Here is a 19,803-nt window from a genome sequence, read left to right as displayed (position 1 = left end):
ACTGTCTACCTGGAAACACAACACACTGGTAGTTACAATACTGTCTACCTGGAAACACTACTGTCTATCTGGAAACACTACTGTCTACCTGGAAACACAACACACTGGTAGTTACAATACTGTCTACCCGGAAACACAACACACTGGTAGTTACAATACTGTCTACCCGGAAACACAACAAACTGGTAGTTACAATACTGTCTACCTGGAAACACAACACGCTGGTAGTTACAATACTGTCTACCTGGAAACACTACTGTCTACCTGGAAACACAACACACTGGTAGTTACAATACTGTCTACCTGGAAACACTACTGTCTACCTGGAAACACTACTGTCTACCTGGAAACACAACACACTGGTAGTTACAATACTGTCTACCTGGAAACACTACTGTCTACCTGGAAACACTACTGTCTACCTGGAAACAATACTATCTACGTGGAAAAACTACTGTCTACCTGGAAACACAACACACTGGTAGTTACAATACTGTCTACCCGGAAACACAACACGCTGGTAGTTACAATACTGTCTACCCGGAAACACAACAAACTGGTAGTTACAATACTGTCTACCTGGAAACACAACACGCTGGTAGTTACAATACTGTCTACCTGGAAACACTACTGTCTACCTGGAAACACAACACACTGGTAGTTACAATACTGTCTACCTGGAAACACTACTGTCTACCTGGAAACACTACTGTCTACCTGGAAACACAACACGCTGGTAGTTACAATACTGTCTACCTGGAAACACAACACACTGGTAGATACAATACTGTCTACCTGGAAACACTACTGTCTACCTGGAAACACAACACACTGGTAGTTACAATACTGTCTACCTGGAAACACAACAAACTGGTAGTTACAATACTGTCTACCTGGAAACACTACTGTCTACCTGGAAACACTACTGTCTACCTGGAAACACAACACACTGGTAGTTACAATACTGTCTACCTGGAAACACTACTGTCTACCTGGAAACACTACTGTCTACCTGGAAACACAACACACTGGTAGTTACAATACTGTCTACCCGGAAACACAACACGCTGGTAGTTACAATACTGTCTACCCGGAAACACAACAAACTGGTAGTTACAATACTGTCTACCTGGAAACACAACACGCTGGTAGTTACAATACTGTCTACCTGGAAACACTACTGTCTACCTGGAAACACTACTGTCTACCTGGAAACACAACACACTGGTAGTTACAATACTGTCTACCTGGAAACACTACTGTCTACCTGGAAACACTACTGTCTACCTGGAAACACAACACGCTGGTAGTTACAATACTGTCTACCTGGAAACACTACTGTCTACCTGGAAACACTACTGTCTACCTGGAAACACAACACACTGGTAGTTACAATACTGTCTACCTGGAACACAACACACTGGTAGTTACAATACTGTCTACCTGGAAACACTACTGTTTACCTGGAAACACTACTGTCTACCTGGAAACACTACTGTCTACCTGGAAACACAACACACTGGTAGTTACAATACTGTCTACCTGGAAACACTACTGTCTACCTGGAAACACTACTGTCTACCTGGAAACACTACTGTCTACCTGGAAACACAACACACTGGTAGTTACAATACTGTCTACCTGGAAACACTACTGTTTACCTGGAAACACTACTGTCTACCTGGAAACACAACACACTGGAGTTACACTACTGTCTACCTGGAAACACAACACACTGGTAGTTACAATACTGTCTACCTGGAAACACTACTGTCTACCTGGAAACACAACACACTGGTAGTTACAATACTGTCTACCTGGAAACACAACACACTGGTAGTTACAATATTGTCTACCTGGAAACACTACTGTCTACCTGGAAACACAACACACTGGTAGTTACAATACTGTCTACCTGGAAACACAACACACTGGTAGTTACAATACTGTCTACCTGGAAACACTACTGTCTACCTGGAAACACTACTGTCTACCTGGAAACACTACTGTCTACCTGGAAACACAACACGCTGGTAGTTACAATACTGTCTACCTGGAAACACAACACACTGGTAGATACAATACTGTCTACCTGGAAACACTACTGTCTACCTGGAAACACAACACACTGGTAGTTACAATACTGTCTACCTGGAAACACAACAAACTGGTAGTTACAATACTGTCTACCTGGAAACACTACTGTTTACCTGGAAACACTACTGTCTACCTGAAACACAACACACTGGTAGTTACAATACTGTCTACCTGGAAACACTACTGTCTACCTGGAAACACTACTGTCTACCTGGAAACAATACTATCTACGTGGAAAAACTACTGTCTACCTGGAAACACAACACACTGGTAGTTACAATACTGTCTACCCGGAAACACAACACGCTGGTAGTTACAATACTGTCTACCCGGAAACACAACAAACTGGTAGTTACAATACTGTCTACCTGGAAACACAACACGCTGGTAGTTACAATACTGTCTACCTGGAAACACTACTGTCTACCTGGAAACACAACACACTGGTAGTTACAATACTGTCTACCTGGAAACACTACTGTCTACCTGGAAACACTACTGTCTACCTGGAAACACTACTGTCTACCTGGAAACACAACACGCTGGTAGTTACAATACTGTCTACCTGGAAACACAAAACTGGTAGATACAATACTGTCTACCTGGAAACACTACTGTCTACCTGGAAACACAACACACTGGTAGTTACAATACTGTCTACCTGGAAACACAACAAACTGGTAGTTACAATACTGTCTACCTGGAAACACTACTGTCTACCTGGAAACACTACTGTCTACCTGGAAACACAACACACTGGTAGTTACAATACTGTCTACCTGGAAACACTACTGTCTACCTGGAAACACTACTGTCTACCTGGAAACAATACTATCTACGTGGAAAAACTACTGTCTACCTGGAAACACAACACACTGGTAGTTACAATACTGTCTACCTGGAAACACAACACGCTGGTAGTTACAATACTGTCTACCCGGAAACACAACAAACTGGTAGTTACAATACTGTCTACCTGGAAACACAACACGCTGGTAGTTACAATACTGTCTACCTGGAAACACTACTGTCTACCTGGAAACACTACTGTCTACCTGGAAACACAACACACTGGTAGTTACAATACTGTCTACCTGGAAACACTACTGTCACCTGGAAACACTACTGTCTACCTGGAAACACAACACGCTGGTAGTTACAATACTGTCTACCTGGAAACACTACTGTCTACCTGGAAACACTACTGTCTACCTGGAAACACAACACACTGGTAGTTACAATACTGTCTACCTGGAAACACAACACACTGGTAGTTACAATACTGTCTACCTGGAAACACTACTGTTTACCTGGAAACACTACTGTCTACCTGGAAACACTACTGTCTACCTGGAAACACAACACACTGGTAGTTACAATACTGTCTACCTGGAAACACTACTGTCTACCTGGAAACACTACTGTCTACCTGGAAACACAACACACTGGTAGTTACAATACTGTCTACCCGGAAACACAACACACTGGTAGTTACAATACTGTCTACCTGGAAACACTACTGTCTACCTGGAAACACTACTGTCTACCTGGAAACACTACTGTCTACCTGGAAACACAACACACTGGTAGTTACAATACTGTCTACCTGGAAACACAACACACTGGTAGTTACAATACTGTCTACCTGGAAACACTACTGTCTATCTGGAAACACTACTGTCTACCTGGAAACACAACACACTGGTAGTTACAATACTGTCTACCCGGAAACACAACACACTGGTAGTTACAATACTGTCTACCCGGAAACACTACTGTCTACCTGGAAACACAACACACTGGTAGTTACAATACTGTCTACCTGGAAACACTACTGTCTATCTGGAAACACTACTGTCTACCTGGAAACACAACACACTGGTAGTTACAATACTGTCTACCCGGAAACACAACACACTGGTAGTTACAATACTGTCTACCTGGAAACACTACTGTCTACCTGGAAACACTACTGTCTACCTGGAAACACTACTGTCTACCTGGAAACACAACACGCTGGTAGTTACAATACTGTCTACCTGGAAACACAACACACTGGTAGATACAATACTGTCTACCTGGAAACACTACTGTCTACCTGGAAACACAACACACTGGTAGTTACAATACTGTCTACCTGGAAACACAACAAACTGGTAGTTACAATACTGTCTACCTGGAAACACTACTGTTTACCTGGAAACACTACTGTCTACCTGGAAACACAACACACTGGTAGTTACAATACTGTCTACCTGGAAACACTACTGTCTACCTGGAAACACTACTGTCTACCTGGAAACAATACTATCTACGTGGAAAACTACTGTCTACCTGGAAACACAACACACTGGTAGTTACAATACTGTCTACCTGGAAACACAACACGCTGGTAGTTACAATACTGTCTACCCTGAAACACAACAAACTGGTAGTTACAATACTGTCTACCTGGAAACACAACACACTGGTAGTTACAATACTGTCTACCTGGAAACACTACTGTCTACCTGAAACACAACACACTGGTAGTTACAATACTGTCTACCTGGAAACACTACTGTCTACCTGGAAACACTACTGTCTACCTGGAAACACTACTGTCTACCTGAAACACAACACGCTGGTAGTTACAATACTGTCTACCTGGAAACACAACACACTGGTAGATACAATACTGTCTACCTGGAAACACTACTGTCTACCTGGAAACACAACACACTGGTAGTTACAATACTGTCTACCTGGAAACACAACAAACTGGTAGTTACAATACTGTCTACCTGGAAACACTACTGTCTACCTGGAAACACTACTGTCTACCTGGAAACACAACACACTGGTAGTTTCTACCTGGAAACACTACTGTCTACCTGGAAACACTACTGTCTACCTGGAAACAATACTATCTACGTGGAAAACTACTGTCTACCTGGAAACACAACACACTGGTAGTTACAATACTGTCTACCCGGAAACACAACACGCTGGTAGTTACAATACTGTCTACCCGGAAACACAACAAACTGGTAGTTACAATACTGTCTACCTGGAAACACAACACGCTGGTAGTTACAATACTGTCTACCTGGAAACACTACTGTCTACCTGGAAACACTACTGTCTACCTGGAAACACAACACACTGGTAGTTACAATACTGTCTACCTGGAAACACTACTGTCTACCTGGAAACACTACTGTCTACCTGGAAACACAACACGCTGGTAGTTACAATACTGTCTACCTGGAAACACTACTGTCTACCTGGAAACACTACTGTCTACCTGGAAACACAACACACTGGTAGTTACAATACTGTCTACCTGGAAACACAACACACTGGTAGTTACAATACTGTCTACCTGAAACACTACTGTTTACCTGGAAACACTACTGTCTACCTGGAAACACTACTGTCTACCTGGAAACACAACACACTGGTAGTTACAATACTGTCTACCTGGAAACACTACTGTCTACCTGGAAACACTACTGTCTACCTGGAAACACAACACACTGGTAGTTACAATACTGTCTACCCGGAAACACAACACACTGGTAGTTACAATACTGTCTACCTGGAAACACTACTGTCTACCTGGAAACACTACTGTCTACCTGGAAACACTACTGTCTACCTGGAAACACAACACACTGGTAGTTACAATACTGTCTACCTGGAAACACAACACACTGGTAGTTACAATACTGTCTACCTGGAAACACTACTGTCTATCTGGAAACACTACTGTCTACCTGGAAACACAACACACTGGTAGTTACAATACTGTCTACCCGGAAACACAACACACTGGTAGTTACAATACTGTCTACCCGGAAACACAACAAACTGGTAGTTACAATACTGTCTACCTGGAAACACAACACGCTGGTAGTTACAATACTGTCTACCTGGAAACACTACTGTCTACCTGGAAACACAACACACTGGTAGTTACAATACTGTCTACCTGGAAACACTACTGTCTACCTGGAAACACTACTGTCTACCTGGAAACACAACACACTGGTAGTTACAATACTGTCTACCTGGAAACACTACTGTCTACCTGGAAACACTACTGTCTACCTGGAAACACTACTGTCTACCTGGAAACACTACTGTCTACCTGGAAACACAACACACTGGTAGTTACAATACTGTCTACCTGGAAACACAACACACTGGTAGTTACAATACTGTCTACCTGGAAACACTACTGTTTACCTGGAAACACTACTGTCTACCTGGAAACACTACTGTCTACCTGGAAACACAACACACTGGTAGTTACAATACTGTCTACCTGGAAACACTACTGTCTACCTGGAAACACTACTGTCTACCTGGAAACACAACACACTGGTAGTTACAATACTGTCTACCTGGAAACACAACACACTGGTAGTTACAATACTGTCTACCTGGAAACACTACTGTCTACCTGGAAACACTACTGTCTACCTGGAAACACTACTGTCTACCTGGAAACACAACACACTGGTAGTTACAATACTGTCTACCTGGAAACACAACACACTGGTAGTTACAATACTGTCTACCTGGAAACACTACTGTCTACCTGGAAACACAACACACTGGTAGTTACAATACTGTCTACCTGGAAACACAACACACTGGTAGTTACAATACTGTCTACCCGGAAACACAACAAACTGGTAGTTACAATACTGTCTACCTGGAAACACAACACACTGGTAGTTACAATACTGTCTACCTGGAAACAACTGTCACCTGGAAACACAACACACTGGTAGTTACAATACTGTCTACCTGGAAACACTACTGTCTACCTGGAAACACTACTGTCTACCTGGAAACACAACACACTGGTAGTTACAATACTGTCTACCTGGAAACACTACTGTCTACCTGGAAACACTACTGTCTACCTGGAAACAATACTATCTACGTGGAAAACTACTGTCTACCTGGAAACACAACACACTGGTAGTTACAATACTGTCTACCTGGAAACACAACACGCTGGTAGTTACAATACTGTCTACCTGGAAACACAACAAACTGGTAGTTACAATACTGTCTACCTGGAAACACAACAACTGGTAGTTACAATACTGTCTACCTGGAAACACTACTGTCTACCTGGAAACACAACACACTGGTAGTTACAATACTGTCTACCTGGAAACACTACTGTCTACCTGGAAACACTACTGTCTACCTGGAAACACTACTGTCTACCTGGAAACACAACACGCTGGTAGTTACAATACTGTCTACCTGGAAACACAACACACTGGTAGATACAATACTGTCTACCTGGAAACACTACTGTCTACCTGGAAACACAACACACTGGTAGTTACAATACTGTCTACCTGGAAACACAACAAACTGGTAGTTACAATACTGTCTACCTGGAAACACTACTGTCTACCTGGAAACACTACTGTCTACCTGGAAACACAACACACTGGTAGTTACAATACTGTCTACCTGGAAACACTACTGTCTACCTGGAAACACTACTGTCTACCTGGAAACACAACACACTGGTAGTTACAATACTGTCTACCCGGAAACACAACACGCTGGTAGTTACAATACTGTCTACCCGGAAACACAACAAACTGGTAGTTACAATACTGTCTACCTGGAAACACAACAAACTGGTAGTTACAATACTGTCTACCTGGAAACACTACTGTCTACCTGGAAACACTACTGTCTACCTGGAAACACAACACACTGGTAGTTACAATACTGTCTACCTGGAAACACTACACTGGTAGTTACAATACTGTCTACCTGGAAACACAACACACTGGTAGTTACAATACTGTCTACCTGGAAACACTACTGTCTACCTGGAAACACTACTGTCTACCTGGAAACACAACACACTGGTAGTTACAATACTGTCTACCTGGAAACACAACACACTGGTAGTTACAATACTGTCTACCTGGAAACACTACTGTTTACCTGGAAACACTACTGTCTACCTGGAAACACTACTGTCTACCTGGAAACACAACACACTGGTAGTTACAATACTGTCTACCTGGAAACACTACTGTCTACCTGGAAACACTACTGTCTACCTGGAAACACTACTGTCTACCTGGAAACACAACACACTGGTAGTTACAATACTGTCTACCTGGAAACACTACTGTTTACCTGGAAACACTACTGTCTACCTGGAAACACAACACACTGGTAGTTACAATACTGTCTACGTGGAAACACAACACACTGGTAGTTACAATACTGTCTACCTGGAAACACTACTGTCTACCTGGAAACACTACTGTCTACCTGGAAACACTACTGTCTACCTGAAACACAAAACACTACTGTCTACCTGGAAACACAACACACTGGTAGTTACAATACTGTCTACCTGGAAACACAACACACTGGTAGTTACTGTCTACCCGGAAACACTACTGTTTACCTGGAAACACAACACACTGGTAGTTACCTGGAAACACTACTGTCTACCTGGAAACACTACTGTCTACCTGGAAACACAACACACTGGTAGTTACAATACTGTCTACCTGGAAACACAACACACTGGTAGTTACAATACTGTCTACCTGAAACACAAACACTGGTAGTTACAATACTGTCTACCTGGAAACACAACACACTGGTAGTTACAATACTGTCTACCTGGAAACACAACACACTGGTAGTTACAATACTGTCTACCTGGAAACACTACTGTCTACCTGGAAACACTACTGTCTACCTGGAAACACTACTGTCTACCTGGAAACACAACACGCTGGTAGTTACAATACTGTCTACCTGGAAACACAACACACTGGTAGTTACAATACTGTCTACCTGGAAACACTACTGTCTACCTGGAAACTGAAACACAACACACTGGTAGTTACAATACTGTCTACCTGGAAACACAACAAACTGGTAGTTACAATACTGTCTACCTGGAAACACTACTGTCTACCTGGAAACACTACTGTCTACCTGGAAACACAACACACTGGTAGTTACAATACTGTCTACCTGGAAACACAACAAACTGGTAGTTACAATACTGTCTACCTGGAAACACTACTGTCTACCTGGAAACACTACTGTCTACCTGGAAACACAACACACTGGTAGTTACAATACTGTCTACCTGGAAACACAACACACCTGGTAAACACTACTGTCTACCTGGAAAATACTGTCTACCTGGTAGTTACAACACAACACACTGGTAGTTACAATACTGTCTACCTGGAAACACTACTGTCTACCTGGAAACACAACACACTGGTAGTTACAATACTGTCTACCTGGAAACACTACTGTCTACCTGGAAACACTACTGTCTACCTGGAAACACAACACACTGGTAGTTACAATACTGTCTACCTGGAAACACAACAAACTGGTAGTTACAATACTGTCTACCTGGAAACACTACTGTCTACCTGGAAACACAACACACTGGTAGTTACAATACTGTCTACCTGGAAACACAACAAACTGGTAGTTACAATACTGTCTACCTGGAAACACAACACACTGGTAGTTACAATACTGTCTACCTGGAAACACTACTGTTTACCTGGAAACACTACTGTCTACCTGGAAACACAACACGCTGGTAGTTACAATACTGTCCATAGCGTTCTTGTATGGTGGCCTCAGTAGCACACAGACCTCAAGGCTGCTGATTTACTACTGTTGGTTTGTCATGGTTATACTTCCTACTGTTTTCACACCCGTCTGCTGGCTAAGATAATGGCCCTTTAATGTGTTTTAACAGAAAGAATAACAAGATTCTGTATCTTCTCCAAACACTCCGTTCTTTGCACACTGATTGCTGTTGTAAAAGCCATGTCAAGGCCTGTGACTTAAGTGATTGGGTTCTGTTCTGATGAGGTTGCCTTTGGCTCTGAGGTATAGACCTTAGGCTTCGGCCCAAATGACAGCCTATTCCCTATGTAGTGACCAGGGCTCATAGAGAATATGGTTTAATTTGGGACACAGGCCATATTCTCTGATTAGCTGAGATAATCTCCAGGAATCACAGTGTTCTGTAAACCACAGCTAGCTGGGAAACAATGGACGATTAGTCTCTGGGGAAGTCTACTCCCCTGACTCCATAACCTCAGTGCGTGCGTGTGTGTGTGCGTGAATATAGAGCTGTGATTGTTGGCTTGGACTCTGTCGGTCTCTGCCTCTTTGACCAGCTGTGTCAAACCGAGGAAGGGCTTTTCTCAGGAAGCTAAAGGAGATGGGAGTAGAGGAGGGGTGACAGGGTCAGCTGGTGTAGGGGTCATTATGTCAGATTTACTGTAGGGTGGGAGAGGGGCGGCTCCTTATGTCTCATGAAATGATGGGACTCAGTGAAATTCTGGAGTCATAGTCATTCTGGGTCTATGTTTGGTAACATGTTGAGACTCCTTTCAGATGAGTGAGCTGACCTGGGCAGGCTGTTGGGGAAGTGGCTGTGAAGCCTGGCTGGCTGGGCCTGACAGGATGTGTGTGTGTGTGTGTGTGTGTGTGTGTGTGTGTGTGTGTGTGTGAGTAAACTTCCTCCAAGACAGGAACGGGTGATCACTACCTTCACTTGTCAGCTTAAGGACAAACCCAGAAGACCCAGGGAGCAAGAGCACTTTTTGGGATGGGGGTTCCCTTCAGTGTTTCCCTTATCCAACTGTTATAGGGAATTTGTTCTGGGGATTTTCCACTGGTGAGAACCCGGGAGTTTAGATTTGTGTCTTATTTCCATGATGTACAGCAGGATCAGTCCAGCAGGTCTGAAATAAGACTCTCTGGGTTTCAGAATGACACAGATCAGAAGTGAAGAGAAGGATTTCCATTGTTCCCTGCCATGTGGGCTATTTGTGTCTTACGTGTGTGTGTGTGTGTGTGTGTGTGTGTGTACCTCTGGACCATGGTAGGGCCTGCCGTTGACGATCTCTGGTGAGGCGTACAGAGGGCTGCCACAGAACGTCTGAAGGAGCTCGTCTTTGTGGTAAAGGTTGGACAGACCAAAGTCAGCAATCTGGAGGAGAGAAGAGCATGACAATCAATGTTAAATGACCCTTGGATAAGACTCCTGATTGCACCTGTAAAGAGACTTCCTGTCGCTAAGATGCTGTGTTGAAATACAGCATAGGAAAGACAAGACATCTCTACGGGGTCAAAGGTCTTACCTTGATATTACAGTTTTCATCCAGCAGCACGTTTTCCAGTTTTAAATCCCTGTGCACCACTCCGTTCTACAAAGACAAAACAGGAGTACAAAACAAGTCTAATTAAACTGTGACCCATTTACACACACACATACACACGCCCACGCCCACGTACACACGCCCACGTACACACACACGCCCACGTACACACACGTACACACACACACGCCCACGTACACACACACACACCCACGTACACACACACCTGCACGCACACACACACGCCCACGTACACACACACACATGCGCACCTTTCTTTTGTCTACTATGTTTGGTGAGCTCATCCGCAATGGTTATTTTCAAGTGGCACATGTTCTATATAAATGTAGCGTCTTTAATTCATCTCAATGACATAAAGTACATCTCTCATGTTGTTGGGTGACACACTAAAACAGCTGTTAAACATGTGGGACACAGGATCCGCATCTCAAACGCCACCCTATTCTCTACATAGTGCACTACTTCGGGCCAGAGCCCCATGGGCCCAGGTCGTAATGAGTGCAGTAGTCAGTGCATGTAGGGATCAGGGTGCCATTTGGAATTCAGCCAGTGACAGGAAGTGTGGTCATGGTTCAATATGAACCAGAAGGACCACGTGAACAGTTTGACCATGCTCTGTGTGTTGATAATTCACTTAACCATGGAAGGCAGATGTGCTCAGAGAAAGATGTGGCCGACCTCTCTCTATCTCTCTCTCGCTTTTCTCTCTCTCTCTCTCTCTCTCTCTCTCTCTCTGTCTCTCTCTCTCTGTCTCTCTCTCTCTCTCCCCGTCTCTCTATCTGTAGGGAGGAAGCATGGGAAGTCTATACTCTGCAACACTTCCTTCAGTGTGTCACAGCAGCGCTGCCCTGTCCTAACCTACTGTATCTCTATGTCCGGCTCCTCCCTCCTCACTATGTCACGGTTGCCCCCGACAACTCCCTCCTCACCATGTCACGGTTGCCCCCATGTAGCCAGCCCTATCCGTCAGTCATCCTCTCCCAGCTGGCGCCCTATTCCCTTTGCAGTGCACACTTTTTTTAACCAGGGCCCATAGTAGTGCACTATATTTGGGATGCACCCTCAGTCTCTCCCAGCTGGGGATATGACATCACTCCACCAGGACCTACAGTAATGACATCAGTCATAGCCACCAGCTGTAGGGACTGTGGAAGACAAAGGGCCAACACTCTCTCTGTCTCCCCAGGGAACAGCAGTCAACCTGGAGGTGGAGAGGGCCTGAGGGAAGGGGAGGGTGGGGGATGGGCTGCTACATGGGCACAGAAGGGCAATTATGTGTCTTATTGTGTGAGCTAACTCTGGTCTGCTGTAGGGTACTGTACTCTGGTCTGTTGTAGGGTACTGTACTCTGGTCTGCTGTAGGGTACTGTACTCTGGTCTGCTGTAGGGTACTGTACTCTGGTCTGATGTAGGGTACTGTACTCTGGTCTGCTGTAGGGTACTGTACTCTGGTCTACTGTAGGGTAATGTACTCTGGTCTGCTGTAGGGTAATGTACTCTGGTCTGCTGTAGGGTACTGTACTCTGGTCTGCTGTAGGGTACTGTACTGTACTCTGGTCTGCTGTAGGGTACTGTACTCTGGTCTGCTGTAGGGTAATGTACTCTGGTCTGCTGTAGGGTAATGTACTCTGGTCTGCTGTAGGGTAATGTACTCTGGTCTGCTGTAGGGTACTGTCTGGTCTGTAGGGTAATGTACTCTGGTCTGCTGTAGGGTACTGTACTCTGGTCTGCTGTAGGGTAATGTACTCTGGTCTGCTGTAGGGTACTGTACGCTGGTCTGCTGTAGGGTAATGTACTCTGGTCTGCTGTAGGGTACTGTACTATGGTCTGCTGTAGGGTAATGTACTCTGGTCTGTTGTAGGGTAATGTACTCTGGTCTGCTGTAGGGTAATGTACTCTGGTCTGCTGTAGGGTACTGTACTCTGGTCTGCTGTAGGGTAATGTACTCTGGTCTGCTGTAGGGTAATGTACTCTGGTCTGCTGTAGGGTACTGTACTCTGGTCTGCTGTAGGGTAATGTACTCTGATCTGCTGTAGGGTAATGTACTCTGGTCTGCTGTAGGGTAATGTACTCTGATCTGCTGTAGGGTAATGTACTCTGGTCTGCTGTAGGGTAATGTACTCTGGTCTGCTGTAGGGTAATGTACTCTGGTCTGCTGTAGGGTAATGTACTCTGGTCTGCTGTAGGGTAATGTACTCTGGTCTGCTGTAGGGTAATGTACTCTGGTCTGCTGTAGGGTACTGTACTCTGGTCTGCTGTAGGGTAATGTACTCTGGTCTGCTGTAGGGTAATGTACTCTGGTCTGTTGTAGGGTAATGTACTCTGGTCTGCTGTAGGGTACTGTACCCTTTAACTCTGGTTTCCAACTACAGAATGGATGTGTGGGTTGGGACAGCTGCATAGCTTTTCCTTGTAGAAATGTCCATTGGCTTAGGGCACAGACCTAGGATCAGCTCAGCCTTCCCCAGGTCCTAGCCTTTACCATACAGAAGAGAGTAAAAGTGACCTCAGATCAGCGCATCTCTTACCTTGTGACAGTGGTGCACGGCGGAAACAATCTGCCTGAAGAAGTGTCGTGTCTCTCTCTCGCTCAGCCGCCGTCGCTCGCTGATGTAATCATACAGCTCTCCCTTACTGGCGTATTCCATCACGATCACTATCTTGTCCTTGTTTTCAAACACTGGACACAAGGACATACACAGAGGACAACGTCAGGAGGGGAGGAGTTTGAAATCAGCAAACCCATCTCAGGTTGCATCCCAAATAGCCCTCTATTTCCAGATATAGTGAACACTACTTTTGACCAGGGCCCACCGGGTCCACAGTTTCAACAATGGGGCCCTTTGGAGTAAATCCAGAATCCAGAATACAGGCATACTGTCGCCAATTTAGCACGACTTGGGATCTTGCTTCCACGGCGAGGTTACTGATACTGTTCACATTGTTGTGTTATACTGCTGTTAACTGTTTAGAATAGGGACACTGTTCTACCCTGATATAGCTGAGGAACACTGTGATATCTGAGTCATGTCCTCACCCAGGACAGTTGGTAGAAGTCATGTTGGTAGACCTTCTGGTGAGAAGAGTAGGAGGATAGTGTGTGTGTGTGTGTGTGTGTGTTGGTTCTTCCATCCTGTGTGCGTACGGCAAGTGTCAGTATTATGTAAGATCACTAAAAGAGAGAGTGGTCAGTGTATCACACACCTCTAACCCTGTTAATAGACCCTGTATGTCACTCTCACCTCTTCTCCTCTCTCTCTCTATCTCTCTGTCTCCTTCTGTCACTCTCTCCCCCCTCTGTCTCCTTCAGTCTCTCTCTCTCCCCTCTGTCTCCTTCTGTCTCTCTCTCCCCCCTCTGTCTCCTTCAGTCTCTCTCTCTCCCCTCTGTCTCCTTCTGTCTCTCTCTCCCCCCTCTGTCTCCTTCAGTCTCTCTCTCCCCCCTCTGTCTCCTTCAGTCTCTCTCTCTCCCCCTCTCTCCTCTCCCAGATCCTGAACTCTTTCCATTGTGCCTGACCTGGAGCTAAGCGACAGTAGCCTGTCAGTCGATAGTAGGCTGTCAGAGGCCCTGTCTATTCTCCTTCTGCACTACATGGCTCTGCACATTAACAACACTGACTCAGGTCCAGAGCTCCTGGAAAATCCCCACGGACCGACCACTGTAGACCATTTTTGTGATAAAATAAAGGGTATTTATATTGGTCAGGTCATAACTTTACTCGTCATTTATCATGTTTGTGTTAGACAGTATTTTGACATCTAAGGAAAGATCCCTACAGTGCTGGTTGTGGGCTGGCTAGTCAGGACTGAACCTGAACTTTCTCTGACTCCTGGCCACTTAATCTGCTGCTGTTGCTGTGAAACCAGAAAACCACAGGGGGCTGGTTCCACTGTGTGTGTGTGTGGCCTTCAGTCTGTCTGCTAGCTGCAACCTATGGCAGTCCTCTCCAGTCACTCCTTAGTGTAATTACCTAGCTAGTTCAGTTCATCCCTATTAAATACAGGCTAGTGGACTCTGAGAGGTGGGCCCTCTCCCCTCTAGTCTAAACATAGAGACTAATGAAAGAGACCGGTCAGGCCCCAAAATAATGGGGGTCCAAAGACATCCTCTCTCTCTCTCTCTCCACCTCTCTCTCTCCTCCTCTCTCCCTCATCCTCTCTCTCTGTCCTCCTCTCTCTCTATCTATCCCTCCTCCTCTCTCTCTCCATTCTCTTCTCTCTCTCTCTCTCTCTCTTTCCTCCTCCTCTCTCTCTCCCTCCTCCTCTTTCCCCCCTCCTCTCTTTGTACTCTCTCTCCCTCCTCTCTCTCTCTCTCTCTCTCTCTCTCTTTCTCTCTCTCTCTCTCTCTCTCTCTATCCCTCCTCTCTCTCTCCCTTCTCTCCCCTCTCTTTCTCTTTCCCTCCTCCTGCTCTCTCTCTCTCTCTCTCTCTCCCTCCTCTCTCTCTTCCTTCTCTCCCCTCTCTCCCTCCTCCTGCTCTCTCTCTTATTCGGATGACACCGGGGCGAGGCTGTATAAACTTTATAAAGTGTGTTTCTATAGGTTTCTAGGGCTTTCTGGGCTCGGTCCAAACCACAACAATAAACACATGTAGTAATCATCCTTTAAAGACTCTGTTGTATAGTTGATGACAGATACTGTACAGAACACAGAGATGGTACTGCTGGCTGCCCTCACAGAACCTTTGTGGTTTCACAATGAGAGACACACACCAGCAAGGCAACAAGACACTGACGGCCTTCACACCCAAATATACTCAAATATTCAAATTATCCAGACAGATGTACTTAAAATACAAATACAAGTCTACGTTATTACATAATGTGTTGCTATTTGAGTGTTATTTGGGTTTGTTTTGGGTTACACTTGGTCTCTCAGTCATGTGTGTTCCCTGTTCCTACGTAAGCAGCCAACATCATAGTAAACATCCACAGATGTTGGACTTGGCGATAGTGGAGACAGAGGGATGAGGAATCTTCAGTGGAATCTGCCCAATGTTCCCTTCTGATTCACTGTACAGTGCAGTATGTGCAAAGGCAAACAAATGAACACACTCACTGCTCGCGCTCCCTCTCTCTCTCTCTCTCTCTCTGTCTCTCTCTCTCTCTCTCTCTGTCTCTCTCTGTCTCTCTCTCTCCCCATCTCTCTCTCTCTCTCTCCCCCCATCTCTCTGTCTCTCTCTGTCTCTCTCTCCCCATCTCTCTCTCTCTCTGTCTCTCTCTCTCTCTCCCCCCATCTCTCTCTATCTCTCTGTCTCTCTCTCTCTCTCTCTCTCCCCCATCTCTCTCTCTCTGTCTCTCTCTCTCCCCCCATCTCTCTCTCTCTCTCTCCCCATCTCTCTCAGACCTACCTTCGTAGATGGAGATGATGTGAGGGTGTTTGAGGGAGGACATGATCTCGATCTCTCTGCGGATGTGAACCATGTCCTGATCATCCTTGATCTTCTCCTTCCTGATGGACTTAATGGCCACCTGGCAGAAGAGAGAGAGAGAACATCACATCATCACACACTGACGGCAGATCACACACAGGTCACACAACAGAACAGGGGTTTATAATACTCTGTTGAAGACCTGAGACCCGCACCATGCTGCCCCTCTGACCTCTGACCTTACTGACACAGGGCAGGATAAGCCAGAGACAGTTCTACTAAACGCTGAGCTGTTGTATTGATCCAGTATTGATCATCTGTTTGTCTCCCGTGACAGACGATAACATTTAAACGTCTGTGAATGTCATCAGGTCCAGTCAAAATACAAGGGTCACTCCAATACAACATGTTCACAGTGGACTCAGATAACTGTGTGTGAAGTAATCTGCAGTCACGCTCTAATGCGTGATCACTGATTAGAGCGTGACTGCAGATTACTTCACACACATGATCAGATGATCAATACTGGATCAATACAACAGCTCAGCGTTTAGTAGAACTGTCTCTGGCTTATCCTGCCCTGTGTCAGTAAGGTCAGAGGGGCAGCATGGTGCAGGTTTCAGGTCGTCAACAGAGTATTATAAACCCCTGTGTCAGAGGTCAGAGAGGCAGCATGGTGCAGGTCTCAGGTCTTCAACAGAGTATTATAAACCCCTGTGTCAGTGAGGTCAGAGGTCAGAGAGGCAGCATGGTGCAGGTCTCAGGTCTTCAACAGAGTATTATAAACGCCTGTGTCAGTGAGGTCAGAGGTCAGAGGGGCAGCATCGTGCAGGTCTCAGGTCTTCAACAGAGTATTATTCTCCATTACCAGTCCATTACCAGTTTCATGGCTCTCCACTGATACAGCGGCTGTAGGAAGAGATTAATTGTTTATCTGTGTGATATAGTCTCACTTATGTGTGGTCATTTCACTTTTATACTTATGTTTATTGTTTCAGGTCTTGTAAGAGTCGTAAAACTTGTCCAGTCCCTTGCGAGAGGAAAGAAATACTATTTTGCTTATATGTGCTCATAAACTTTTGATTGTTCTAGTTCTCACAATAAAGCTCATAAGCAGTGTCCCGTCCTCTGGTAGTGGAAAATAACCTGGCTGTGTCTCTAACTGGGCCAAGACCCTCAAGAATATCTCTCTCTCTCTCTCTCTCTCGGAGGAGGAGAGGATGGATGGTGAAGTTTTACCACAACCTTGAAGAGAGAAACTAGGTTTATGGAAGGACACGCAGCCAGCCCACTGGAGACAACAGATGCTAAATGAGGTTAGATACAAATAGATGTTCCATTTTTACACAGCTCAGTGTGTGTGTGTGTGTGTGTGTGTGTGTGTGTGTGTGTGCGCCCTCAATGAGGAATCAGGTGTTTTGTTGTGTACTGTTGAGGGTACTGGAGGACTGGACTTGGGAACCTCTGCTCTACAGTATCTCAGACAGACCATGCTGGTTCCACACGGCAAACTCATAATGAACACAGTGGGATGACATTAGCCTTGGTAAATGGGACAGGAAATATCCCCAGCACAGTGGTTATGTAGACCCTGTCTCTGTGACTGCTTTAAGGTCATTTGTGGGATTCACCATAGCAGTGGGCTCAATTGAAGGGTTGTGCTTCTCTCTCTCTGTATGTGTGTGTGTGTGTGTGCGTGCGTGCGCTCAATGAGGAATCATGTGTTTTTTGTCCGGACCTACAACAGAAACTGTTGAGGGTACTGGAGGACTGGAGTTGGGAACCTTCCTCTACAGTATCTCAGACAGACCATGGGGGGGGGTAAGGCTTAATAGGGAAAATAGAAAGGATTAGGAATACAGGAAGTGGGTTATGAGTCAGCCGACAGGGACAGGAAGTTCCAGTGAGATGTACTTCCTTATTCCCTGCGTCACTCATGGCACCATATCCTCCTTCACTCCTTTTAGGGAGAAGAGTTTAATCACACCTTTGACAAAATATGTGTCACAAATGGCACCCTATTCCCTATTTAGTGCACTACTTTATACCAGAGCTAGTCAAACGTAGTACACTATATAGGGAATAGGGTGCAATATGGGATGCAGACAAGTGAAGTGAAATATTCCCCCCTTTCCAGAAGACATAGTGGCAGGCTGGCAGAAACAGTATCAGAACATTATGTAACACGTCTGATAAGACTCTATTACATCATATGATATTAGTATTGGCAATGTCCTGTATGTGGTACCTTGGATTTACACTTTCCTAACAGAGTGACGTCTGCCTCTAGACTCAACATGGTTTAAAAACAATGGTGCCTTGGATGTCTACAAATCATGTCTTATGGTTACAAATCATGTGTTATGGTTACAAATCATGTGTTATGGTTACAAATCATGTGTTATGGTTACAAATCATGTGTTATGGTTACAAATCATGTGTTATAGTTACAAATCATGTGTTATGGTTACAAATCATGTGTTATGGTTACAAATCATGTGTTATAGTTACAAATCATGTGTTATAGTTACAAATCATGTGTTATGGTTACAAATCATGTGTTATGGTTACAAATCATGTGTTATAGTTACAAATCATGTGTTATAGTTACAAATCATGTGTTATAGTTACAAATCATGTGTTATAGTTACAAATCATGTGTTATAGCTACAAATCATGTGTTATAGTTACAAATCATGTGTTATAGTTAAGTGTCCAACTTAAATATTAATAGTGTTTTAAATGGGTTATGAACGGAGTGTAGAATGTGGATACAGTTGAATATTAATAGTGTTTTTAAATGGGTTTTTAAATGGGTTGAATAGTGTTTTAATATAGAATGTTTTAATGGGTTATACAGTGTAATAGTGTTTTAAATGGGTTATGAACGGAGTGTAGAATGGTTACAGTTGAATAATAATAGTGTTTTAATGGGTTATGAACGGAGCGTAGAATGTGAATACAGTTGAATATTAATAGTGTTTTTAATGGGTTATGAACGGAGTGTAGAATGTGGATACAGTTGAATATTAATAGTGTTTTTAATGGGTTATAGTGTAGAATGTGGATACAGTTGAATATTAATAGTGTTTTTAATGGGTTATGAACGGAGTGTAGAATGT

The 19,803-nt window shown here is 44.4% G+C and overlaps 1 protein-coding gene across 1 annotated transcript in view; it reads right to left on the bottom strand.

The window, feature by feature from the left end:
- The window catches only part of LOC115126859 (NUAK family SNF1-like kinase 1), a 53,515-nt gene that overhangs the window by 27,343 nt on the left and 6,369 nt on the right, over window positions 1-19,803 (bottom strand). The window contains exons 2-5 of the mRNA XM_065021374.1: window positions 16,661-16,781; window positions 13,844-13,995; window positions 11,277-11,342; window positions 11,006-11,125 (exon numbers count right to left, since the gene is read on the bottom strand). Coding sequence (XP_064877446.1) covers window positions 11,006-11,125; window positions 11,277-11,342; window positions 13,844-13,995; window positions 16,661-16,781 — 459 coding nt within the window. The remainder of the gene's footprint in view (window positions 1-11,005; window positions 11,126-11,276; window positions 11,343-13,843; window positions 13,996-16,660; window positions 16,782-19,803) is intronic.

Source organism: Oncorhynchus nerka, linkage group LG8, assembly GCF_034236695.1.
Source record: "Oncorhynchus nerka isolate Pitt River linkage group LG8, Oner_Uvic_2.0, whole genome shotgun sequence".
NCBI classification, from domain to species: Eukaryota; Metazoa; Chordata; class Actinopteri; order Salmoniformes; family Salmonidae; genus Oncorhynchus; species Oncorhynchus nerka.
The sequence above is the reverse complement of the archived record's forward strand: the minus strand, read 5'-3'. Positions and strand labels throughout refer to the sequence as shown.